This window comes from Physella acuta, unplaced genomic scaffold, assembly GCF_028476545.2.
Source record: "Physella acuta isolate Inbredline_101_S28 unplaced genomic scaffold, ASM2847654v3 ptg001259l, whole genome shotgun sequence".
Classification (NCBI taxonomy): Eukaryota; Metazoa; Mollusca; class Gastropoda; family Physidae; genus Physella; species Physella acuta.
In genome coordinates, this window is record NW_026732774.1 from 192,250 (window position 1) to 204,546 (window position 12,297).

At 34.5% G+C, this 12,297-nt stretch overlaps 1 protein-coding gene across 1 annotated transcript; it reads right to left on the minus strand.

Annotated features, from left to right (window-relative positions):
• Positions 1–1,898: 1,898 nt before the first annotated feature.
• Positions 1,899–2,414, minus strand: LOC131957711 (neurotensin receptor type 2-like). Its single transcript, XM_059322457.1, has one exon. It carries the CDS (start codon positions 2,412–2,414, stop codon positions 1,899–1,901), a length of 516 nt encoding a protein of 171 aa, XP_059178440.1.
• Positions 2,415–12,297: the final 9,883 nt, after the last annotated feature.

Below are 12,297 nucleotides of genomic sequence, written 5' to 3' on the forward strand. Positions count from 1 at the left end.
CAAGCAAAAAATATGCACGAAAAAAAGACAATAAAAAAGCAAAAAAAAATGATAATTCATTTGTATATAATTTTGAAAATTTTAAACCGGCTTTAAAGTATCGGAGTAACGGAATACATTATTTGAAAATAATATGATGCCGTTCGTTTTTTTTTTCAAAAGATTTTAATTATTAAGAATTTACAATTAAAACGAAAGGAGAAAAAAATCAGGGATATGCAGTTTCGCATTTATTAATACACAGTAGGGATACTAATGAAAACTTTTTAAAAAGGAAATCGAAATCAAGAAGAAAATATTACAAGGATTGGATTCATCTGATTCCACTTTGAGAAAAGGATACTGTTATGAAGCTATACAATAAAACGAAACAAAATAATAATTAACATCTACGAAACTATTTACGGGAATCTCGCTCGGTAACTAAACACGAGATAATCGTTCATAAGATGATAGAAACCTACAGGGTCTAATACTTACGTCCACCTAACTAAAACGGTACTTTCGTTATCGTTTTAATTCGCGCGCACATTAACACTGACACATACGCACACATACAGATACAGACAAGATTGTATAACGGGTTATTTTTAGCGCAATTTCCATACTGGCAATTGCGTTTAATAATGCGTCATTTCTGGATGGATGGATGGATGGATGGATGTGTGTCCGCAGCTTTAAGTCGTATTTCCTCCTCAACGAAGCAATATCGAGGACTAGTTCCAAAGCAAATATGTTAAGCAAGTTCCAAGGATGATTGTGGGCAAAAAAAAAAAATTCCCGGAATTCCTTCCTGGATTTCCCGGAAAAGCCAAAAAACCTCGAACAAATGCAGTTTTTGGTCCATATCTCGGCAATCAGACAACTTAGCGACTTGAAACATTTACCAATCGATTCCTGCCATAATTTAGACCAATATTGCCGAAGAAAGTTTTCAAAAATATCCTTTCGTTCGGTCACAAAAAATTAATTAAGGAACATTTAAACTGAGCATCGTGTAGGCCTAGGATGATATTTACTACTTTTTTAACCTGAGCATCTTGTAGGCCTACTCGTTAAAATAAAACTATTTCCGTTGATATAGGTCAATATAGTTGTCTTTTTTCTTTACTTATTAATTCAAACGTTATTTTTGTACCCTATTAATTTATTTATAATTTATATGAGAGTGATAGGGAGTTACAATTACAAGGTTTTGTTTCGCTAGGCCGAATCATTTTTTCACATTAAAAAAAAAATAATTAAGGAAATTGCGCTTAAATTGTCACTAGGCTTTTTATTAACTTGTTTACTTAAGAAGGTGTAAAACGTCGATATTTTGCAGGACTCCGTACGCCTACTTTCTTATATATGAGAAAGTAAAAAAAAAATTTCTCAAATGGTATCCGTGTCACGCTGAGTTAGACACTTGTTTTACACGAAAAAACTTGATGGAAAGTTTTCCTGTATTTGGAGCTCATGGTGTAGTACATGACTAGACTGATACTAGAGTGGACGACTTCAAACAAGGCACCAAATGACCATGCGACCAGAAACGAGTTGGACAACTGACCGGTGATGCTGAATTCTGGCACCACGAAGGCGAAGCCGGTGATGATGACGGAGGGGGTGTACAAGATCACCATGGCAACGGCGATGACGACGACCATGTTCATGGTTTTCTTGTCGCGGTTCGAAACCATCTCGGACTGTTTGTTTTGGACGGTCACCTCGCTACGCCATTTTGTTTTTAGTTTTAGTTTGACGACTAGAACGGACGTGAAGAAACTCACCAATAGGAAAGACGCGATCATGTAGATGCCAAATAATAGAAAAGTCAAACCGTCAAGAATTGGGTCGTGGGGTTTAGAAAATAGAGACAGCAACGTTGAATTCTTACCCGGATAGAATCTCCAGGCTTAATACAAGATGAGATATTCAGGAGCGAGGGGCATAATTGTGATAAAGTAAATAAACACAATTATGAATGTCGCTCTTCTGGGAGTTAAGATTCGTTTGATCTTTAAAGGTGTGGCAATACACAGACACCTTTCAGCGGTGATGTAGACCGTGATCCAGCCGGTGATGCGGGTACAACACAGGTGCAACAGCCCACCTGTCAGGTGCTGGACCTCACCTGTCACTACCGGCAACCCAGCGTTTTCAAACAACGGGTTGAAACACAGGTTGTGCAACGCGAGGATTAACAACCCGCAGAGATCTGAAACTGCCAGCCCGCTGAAGCTGATGTTGACGGTGCTTGAGGCCAGACCCTGACGGTAGAAGATGACGATGTTGATGATGTTGGTGACGATGCCGAAGACGGCTACGATGCTGCTGAGAGCGACAAAGTTGACGACCATGTACAGTGTCTTTACCTCATCATTGAAGACATCGACTACACGATGCGATACTTGGATGCTTGAGTTCGTCATGTTGGAGCTATCCTCAAATTCTTGTCCCAAAGGATTTCATGAACATACTTTGTTTTCGTTAGTTCTATTTGACTATCTTCTTTCAAAAGAGCAACCATACAACACTAGTATTCTTCCATATCATTGCAAATACAAAACTTTGTCAAAGGTCTCCTAAGTTATTAGTCTAAAATTTACTTGATTATAGAAATTTTTAATTAACTGATCTTGCGGACATTTTCTTATGCATAAATTACATAAAATAATATAATTATATTGCAACTGTAATGCTTTTCTAAATAAAAGTACGTAAGTAACTTTATGCAAATGAGAAGAGTTAATTCCTTTCAAACCAAATACTTTCCACTTAGGAGAAAGTGAAAATCAACATGTTTTACTCTAAACCAGAGAAATCGAACAATACGAAAATAAAATAAACCAAATGAGGCGTAGATGAAGTAACAGTAACGAAGTTAACTTTTATATAGTAAAGTATCTGAGTCGAGTTATCTTAAGCCATCCATACTGCTTCCTATGTGCTTATTGAATCCTTTTAATTGAGTCTGTAAGTGGTAATTAAACTCTCTTGCAGTAAAATGTGTAATTAAATTTGAGCAATTATTTTAAAATGTTAAACTTTCAATGTATATATTACAAAAATTGTTCCTTAATTTAAATAATTGTAGCAGAGTCAATATAATTGGAAATTGTAAATTAGCAAAATAATTAAAGACACAATATTATTGATGTACCCATTCTTATATAAAATATATAATCTGTTTTCAAATTACCTACTTAAAAAATGCAAAGCAATAATTAGTCTTACTATTTCTTAAATTTTGCTTAATGTTTAAAAAATAATTAGAGAACGTATGTATAAAGCGCCAAATGATACTTTTGAATCGATGTTTACTTATTAAAATATTTAAAAATATTTAATGATTAGTTATTGTTTTAATACATTTTTAAAAATATGATAATTAAAAGGGGATGGATTTAATTTTCTTTGGTCACTATAGACTATAAACATTCATTTTTTTTACATGTGGGAATTCGGAAAACTTTTATTTGTGTTATTATTGCGTTTGTTTTTTCTAGCTTAGAAAAGTATTACAGACTGCCTACACCGGACCTATTTATTGTGAAAGTGTATTTTAAGTATTCTTTTTGAACTGACTATGAATTCGGTTGGTCTAGATGTAAAAGAGTTTATTTTTTAAATTTTTGATCTCTAAATGTGAAATTATAATTTAATGTGTCTCGATCATCAATGGCCTTAAATGCAGTGGCTAATAAACTATGTTCTTCTTCCTCGTTCTAAATTTTAATATTGGAGGGAATTTTATTCGACACATTTAAATATAATTATGTTCTTCTTCAGAGTTCTAAATTGCTATATTGGAAGGAAATTTCCTTCGACACATTTAAGTTAAACGTGTCAACATGTTACGTACCGTACGGCTTGACTCCAATTTCAGTCTATTTTTCCCACGTTTCCTTTAACTTGCTTTCTCTGTTTGTCTTTCCAATCAAATCTTGCAATCGAAATTTCTGGCACTTCCCAGTTAGCTAGCGCGCTGAAATTTTCAGGGAAGCTTTCTTTTGGATGACCATAGAATATTCAATTGTTATTATTACTAAATTGATCAATGGAAACATTTTATTGAGCATTTTAGACCGCTATATAATCTATATATATAATTCTCCTCTGCGAGCCATTAGAAAAAAAAAACGAGCGACGCGTAGCTCGCCTCTCTCTTGCCGCGCGCAGCGACGCGAAAAGATCCCACGTCGCGACAGGCTTAGGGGCAGATAATTTAGTTTGAACCAACTTTAAACTTACAGGAGGTAACTATTACCACTGGTGGCCAGCTTGGGGGAGACGATATGGTCGAGTGGTTGGGCACACGATTGCTATCCCACTCGACACGGGTTCAAATCTATGTGTTCTAGTCAGTAACCAGCCCTCGTCCTAACCGCTATCAACTAACCTCTGACAATCATTCACTTGCGATTGAGACCGAACAAGAAAGGGTCTCTCGTTTTTTACGAGTTGTCTTTTTACGAGTTGTCTTCGTTTACTCAAAAAAAAGTGAAAAGATAAAATCGATAGCAAGATTTCAATGCAAACAAACAGACAAAGACTAAAAAGTAGAAAATAATAATCATTAAAAAAGTTTTAAAAAACCCACGTTTTCTGATTGAACTAAAAAGTAGAAAATAAATACTATACATCACAATAATGCAAGCGATCACTCTACTATAAGCGATGAAAAACGTGGGGCGCCGTGATTTTCTTACAGTTTCTAATACTGTTGACTCTCTACAAGCTCCCTAATAAAAGTCAATAGTATTATCTAATCAATAGTAATATAACTTTTACTTCGGCGCCCCACGTTTTTGATCGCTTATAGTAGAGTGATCGCTTGCATTATTGTGATGTATAGTATTTATTTTCTACTTTTTAGTTCAATCAGAAAACGTGGGTTTTTTAAAACTTTTTAAATGATTATTATTTTCACTGAATTTGCTACCCTTGTCCACACAAGAACAAACAGCAAGACAGGATGTGTTTCAGTTTCGAATTTTCTCTTAGGCTGCTGTCCCCAGCTAACGAGCCTGGTTTGTCTGGGGTTTGAATTCTGGACTTATCATACTCTCTCCCTCCCGACCACACCGTCCCCTATCGTTATTGTTCTCATGAATGACAGACTACCAGTCGAGCATGGAAAAGTTGAGTTGGTCTTGTGACTACAATGGTCTATTGTGTGGGGCTTGGGTTATTTTCATGGATGAGGGGGGGTACATTTATTGAAATTCGGAGTATTCAATGTTTTTTGAAGGCTTCAACCTGTGGAAGTGGTGGTGGGATTTGATTTGGAAGGTGATACCTATACCTTTAGACTTTTTTTAAGATGATTGTATTTCAGTCACAAATATTAAATGTATACTTATAGTACGACAATTCAAAGACAAAAAACAATAGGAAGTTTCTTAAAAGTTGATGTTTTTTTTTTACTTTTATGGAGCACAAGGTGTGATTTTGTTACGATTTTGCATATTCTTAAAAAAAAAAATATCAAAAAAAAAAAAAAATCTAGTTTATAAATGTCAATGAAAATCGTCATATTGTTTTTTATATCGTTGTTCAAGTCTGTGCATAGTTTCATTGAATTTTATAAAGTTGTTTTTTTTTCTGATTTTTTAGTGAATTTGTAAAATTGTAACAAAATCACCCTTTCCTCAATAAAAGTAAAAAAAAAAACTTTTCAAAACTTACTTGACTTACTTACACAAAACCCCTTAATTTTGGTTGGGGCTCCAACCATCGACAACAATTTAGTTTTCATGACAAAATTTCGGTTTAATTATCCTACATGTTTAATTAATACAAAATATGTTTATTCAGAATGTTCTGCTTGGAATGTTTACGTTATTATAAGTTAAACAGTACTTTTATACCCGACTACTGTGTCACTAAATCAAGTAGTTAGTCTCGACTGACAGTAGCTAAGGTCTAGAGCAAGTAGAGTTTATCTGACTTTGTTACTATAATATGACGTTAAAATATTTGAGAAATCAAGTCTGTTCAGGTCGGCTTATACTTCTTTTTCCACCACCGTTTTTATCCAATACAATTCATTCAGCTGTTCCCAAACAAGAGAACTGAGACACACACAGACTCATAGACAAAATTTTAAAACCCAGGTTTGGATAAATCTGGATTTACAATTTTTGCCCAATTAAAATAACTCCCCAAAACTCTGAATATGATAACAGTACTTAGGTATAAATCGGTGAAAACTGTCAAAATTTCAAGTGATGTGTGTGCACGATTACAATACTGCCTCTATACTCTGTATACGAGAAAGTAAAAACGAGTTTTAAAGTTAAAAAAAAATTCAAGCTTTATTTTATTTCCTTGTTATAAATATCACGTTTATTTAGTTACGTACAAACGTAAAATGTCTAAAACTGACCGTTTAATTAAGTAGTACGACTGACACCTGTGCAGGGCGCTCAATCAACGGACCCCATGTGCAAAGCCGCTAACACAATTTAGGCGTCCATTCGTACACAACAACTAGGGCGCCTATTCCGTTCAATCATTAATTGTAGTAGCCAACCGTATCCCTAGTGTATGTCGCTTTTTAAAACGAATGTAGGCGCCATAGTGCTCATAGGAGAACACGTGGTGCACGGGTCGAATGATTGCCAGGCCGTCCGCGGATGCGCTTATTTAAGTTTGACTTAAATCAAGTGGTACCACTAACCCCTGTGTAGAACGCCCACTTCACAGACCTCAGTTGCTTCGACAGTAGTTGCCCCTTCAAGATTTAATTCTTTTTTTATGGCAGAAACCTTTCCAAAAGCATAACAACTTCCGTTAGTTTCATGGTGTTCTTATGAATGTGTAGTATTGCAAAAAAAGACAGACAACAAAAAAGCAACAAAAAAATTATATATAATTTTGAATTTTTTAAAACGGTATTAAAGTGTCGGAATAAATTATTGAAAAAATAATATCATGACCTTTTTTCAGATTTTTTAAATGATTGAGAATTTACAATTAAAACGAAAGAAAAAATATCAAGGATTTGCTGTATCGCATTTATTAATACACAGTAGGTATACTAATGAAAACGTTTTTTAAAAAATCGAAATCAAGAAATTTTTTTTTACAAGGATTGGATTTATCTGATTCTACTTTGAGAAAAGGATATTTTTTATAAAGCTATACAACAAAAAGAAACAAAAAAATAATAATTAACAACTACGAAACTATTTACGGGAATCTCGCTCGGTAACTAAACACGAGATTATCGTTCATAAGATGATAGAAACCTACAGTTTAATACTTACATCCACCTAACTGAAACGGTAGCCACGTCATCGTGTTTATACGCGCCCACATTAACACAGACACACAAACATACAGACAAGATTGTATAACGTTTTTTTTTTTTAATAAAAAGGTGTAAAACGTCGATATTTTGCTGGACTAAAGTACTTTTACGAATACCAGATAGTTAAAAAAAATGTCTCTAATGGTAGACCTATCCGTATCACGTTAAGCTAGACACTTGTTTTACACGACAAAACTTGATGGAAAGTTTTCCTGTATTTGGAGCTCATGGTGTAGTACATAACCAGACTGATACTAGAGTGGACGACTTCAAATAAAACGCCAAAAGACCATGCGATAAAATACGAGTTGGACAACAAACCGGTTGTGCTGAATTCTGGCACCACGAAAGCCAAGACGGTGATGATGACGGAAGGGGTGTAGAAAATCACCATGGCAACGGCGATGACGACGATCATGTTCATGGTTTTCTTGTCCCGGTTCGAAACCATCTCGGACTGTTTGTTTTGGACGGTCACCTCGCTACGCCATTTTGTTTTTAGTTTTAGTTTGACGACTAGAACGGACGTGAAGAAACTCACCAATAGGAAAGACGCGATCATGTAGATGCCAAATAATAGAAACGTCAAACCGTCAAGAATTTGGTCGTGGGGTTTAGAAAATAGAGACAGCAACGTTGAATTCTTACCCGGATAGAATCTCCAGTCTAAATACAAGATGAGATATTCAGGAGCAAGAGACATAATTGTGATAAAGTAAATAAACAAAATCACGAATGTCGCTCTTCTGGGAGTTAAGATTCGTTTGATCTTTAAAGGTATCGCAATACACAGACACCTTTCAGCGGTGATGTAGACCGTGATCCAGCCGGTGATGCGGGTACAACACAGGTGCAACAGCCCACCTGTCAGGTGCTGGACTTCATCAGGTACAACCGGCAGCCCAGCGTTCACAAACAGCGGGTTGAAACACAGGTTGTGCAACCCGAGGATTAACAACCCGCAGAGATCTGAAACTGCCAACCCGGTGAAGCTGATGTTGATTGTACTTGAGGCTAGACCCTGACGGTAGAAGATGACGATGTTGATGATGTTGGTGATGATGCCGAAGACTGCGACGATGCTGCCGATGGCGATAAAGTTAACGACCATGTAAAGTTTTTTGTCTTCTTCATTGAAGATGTCGACGGTGCAAGTTGATACGTGAAGGCTGGAGTTGGTCATGTTGGTCATACAATTAAACTGCCTTACAGTCTTCTACCATGCCATTCTATGAACATAGATCTACTTTTATTTTTTTCCTTATGACGTTATTCTTTCGAAAAAAAAAGCAACAACCTATACGCCTGGTTTTTCTATAGGTGTTCAGATTACTTTTAGTTCATTATAGTAATTACTAAAATAAATATCTTAACTGGAAAACTAACAAACAGAGAGGTAACTTTAGTAACAGTTTAGAAATGTCTGCGTTGTCATTTATCTAGGAGAATATTATTACTGATTAAAATGTAAATCAATTTAATTGCGTGAGCAATTAGTAATTTACTACAGTCTTATCTGTATCAAATATGGAATTAACCTTAAATAATTATCGTTAATTTAATAACACACAATGTACATGTTAAAAAATTTGGTTACAAAATTATGAGTTAATAAAAATAATTGGTGTAGAGTCAATATAATTGTATATTTAAAATTACCAAAATAATTAGCCTATAATTTTTTTAATTAAAATACGTATTGTGCTTTTTACATGCTTACTCAAAAGATATAACACAATAAAACATACAGATTTAATTTTTAACCCAAATTTAAAATTGCACATAACTGTTGTTTTTTTAAATAATTAGATGACTTTTTATGAACCTTCAAAAGACAATTTTAAATATAACATGATTGCTTATTAAAACATTTAAATAGCGATAGTCTTTGTAATAAAATTAAATAAATATAATACGTAAGAAGAGAGTGTATTTAGTTTACTTTGGTGACTAAACACTGTAAAAACATCTCCACGTGGAAAAAGTGTGACGTGTTGTATATCCTAATATATAAAAGTCCATGTGCGCACTTCTCTCTCTCTCTCTTTCTCTGCCCGAAACATTTTTAAGCGATGTGATCAGTATGTTCAGCGATATATGAAGAACTTAAAGATACGGAAATTTGTTGAAAATATTATAATGGATGTCATAAATGTATAAACTAAATTTTATTTAAAGCGAGAAAATAAAAATAATGGCATATTCGTATGTATAAACACATTTTTAACTATGCAGCCGGAAAAGTGTTTATCGTCGTGACAAGAACGCAATAAACAGTGACGTCACATGCCACATGTTTAAACTACGGAAAGAACACAAAAACTAATTTTAAAACTATTTTTCTCAAACGAGTAAAACATTACAAAATATAGGCCTATAATTCACCTGTAACGCTAGTTCTTAAAATAAAAAGTGACTACAAATGTTCTTATTTAGATAAATGTGTTTTTCAAGTGTTTTTTTTTACCTAACTGTCAAAAGGCCAGTCAACCAGAAGAAGATTAAGTTTGATTACGCAACCATAAAAAGTGAAATGATTTTTTAGGTAATTGTGATAACAAATCGTCTTCTTGTGTATTGACTAATAAAAGCATTGTAGAATTATTTATTTTTCAGGTGAAAAAAAGGTATACCCACTAAGTGGTTAGTTTTTAGATAATTAATGTTAAAAACTGCAGGACTTAAATTAATATAACTTAAAATTGAATAATACCGAATTAACTAAGATTTTTTTTTCAAACGTGTTGATTTATTTTTTTTTCTCTTGACAATCGTGGTAAGCTAAAGTTTGTGCTGATTTTGCAAATTCTTTTGTCTATTGGGTAGGTGCCTGTAATATTTTGGGCTTGAGGGGCCCATTCTTGTGAGTTCGGTGTATTCAGAGTTTTTATTGTACTTCGGCTCTTACAGTGGATAATTTGATTCAAACTGGGAGACCTTTAAGAGACAGGCTAATTTCTTAATAGATAGGCTTTATTGGGTTAAGGTACAGGATAATTTTTGTACCGGCAAAAGTTAAATGTAAGTTACTGTTTAGTTTAAGTGGTGCACAGGTTAATTAGGATAGGGGTACAGTTTAATTTCGATAAGGGAAAGGTTAATTTATGTTAGAGCACATGTTTATTTTGATTGGGGTACAATTTATTTATTTGGCAATGGCGCAGATAATTTTGGTCTAAGCACCTGTTACTTTTTATTAAGGTGTATGTTAATTTTGTTAGGGCACATGCTAATTTTGATTGGGGCATATCATAATTTTGATTGGGGCATTTGTTAATTTGGGTTAGGGCACCGTTTAATTTTGTATAAGGGTACAGGTTAAATTAAGAAAGGGGGCAAGGGTTAGTTTTGGTTAGGTAATATCATGCTCATTTTTATTATTTTTAATTAGATCTGAGAGTTACTACCTGCAAAAACGCTTGAACTTTGTCTACGATATTTCAGCGAATATAGTCTTAAAGGACAATCGGATCGATTGCCTTTAGGCTATTACATGTTACTTCCCCTTAAAACGCGTAGGGGGTCATTAATAAATGACGTAACGTTTTTTGACGATTTTTAACCCCCCCCCCCCTCCGTCAAATATTGTCACAAAAAGCCAGACCCCCCCTAAAATGAAGTCACATATCAGCCTATACCCCCCCCCTCAAAATTGCAGTTCAATTTTTCTTAAAACATCGATATTTTTCCAAAACCTTGCCTGAACTCTGTCAACATAGAGTATTTTAATCAATTCCTATAACAATTTATTAAAACAGTTTTCTAAAACGCGAAATAACGGCTAAAACTCGTTTTCTGACATTGCTTTTTTTAAAAATGCAAAATGTAACGTCACATCATCTGAACACCCCCCTACCCATCATCACTCACCTTCACAAAATTACGCCCCCCCCCCCAGAGGCGTAGCGACCCTTCCCGGCGCCCGGGGACAAACTTTTAATTTGCACCCCCCCTCAACTTTTTACTTTTTGATTTACACCCCCCTCAAACTTTCGATTTACACGCCCCCCCTCTCAAACTTTCGATTTGCACCCCCCCCCCCCCTGAAACTGCAAAAAAAATGCAGCTAAATTGATATTTTAATTTGTTTTTACAACCCATTTAGGCGCCCCCTAAGGTCGGCGCCCGGGGACATATGTCCACCTGCCCCACATCGCTACGCCGCTGCCCACCCCCCCCCCCCCCCCCCCTCCCGTCTCCCACCTACGAGTGTAACGTCATTTATGGACGACAGCTGGGCTAATTCCCTATAAAACACTAACCATTATCCTGTCGAGTTTTATATCAATCAAGAAGAACTTTCTATTTTTTAATGCAATTTCTTTTTAACCGCCTTTTTAAGGTCATATTTTACTAGGGATTAAAACAGATTTAGTTCAAAGAATACGAGGGAAAAATATTTTCTATAATAAAAATGGTGTAAACAATGTTTTAAATTCATTTTGTCGATGAAACATTTACGTTCAAACATCGGTTTCTAAAATGTCATGCAACTAAATCTAGTTGACATTAAGTGTCATTCTTCTCCTATTTCAATTTGAAGTAATGGATTAGAACTGTTTCAACCAAATAAAAATGTTTTAAAACCTTAATCTCGAGTGATTCCTCAATGTTGGACACGTACACAAACTTTATAAATTGGTTTTTTTTAAAATATAGATTAATTTGACTTAGTTTGAGTGCATTTACATTAAACTGATATAGATTTGAAACTAATATAAAAAACGACATCGTATTTTAACACTCTACATTAAATATTAAAATGTCAAATTTGTAAATATTTTTCTGATTGTTTCGACATATAGGCTTGCAAAAAAATAGCATAACATTGTGATGGCTTTTTAAATAGATTATAACAACCTTTCGAATAATTATTCATCTGCATTGCCCTAAAAAATGTTTGTTTTTTATTTATTTACTAATGAAATGGATGGCTTAAAAAAATTGGCTTTGACAGTGATTCGTAAGAAAATGCTAAAAATGATACAAGATCCATT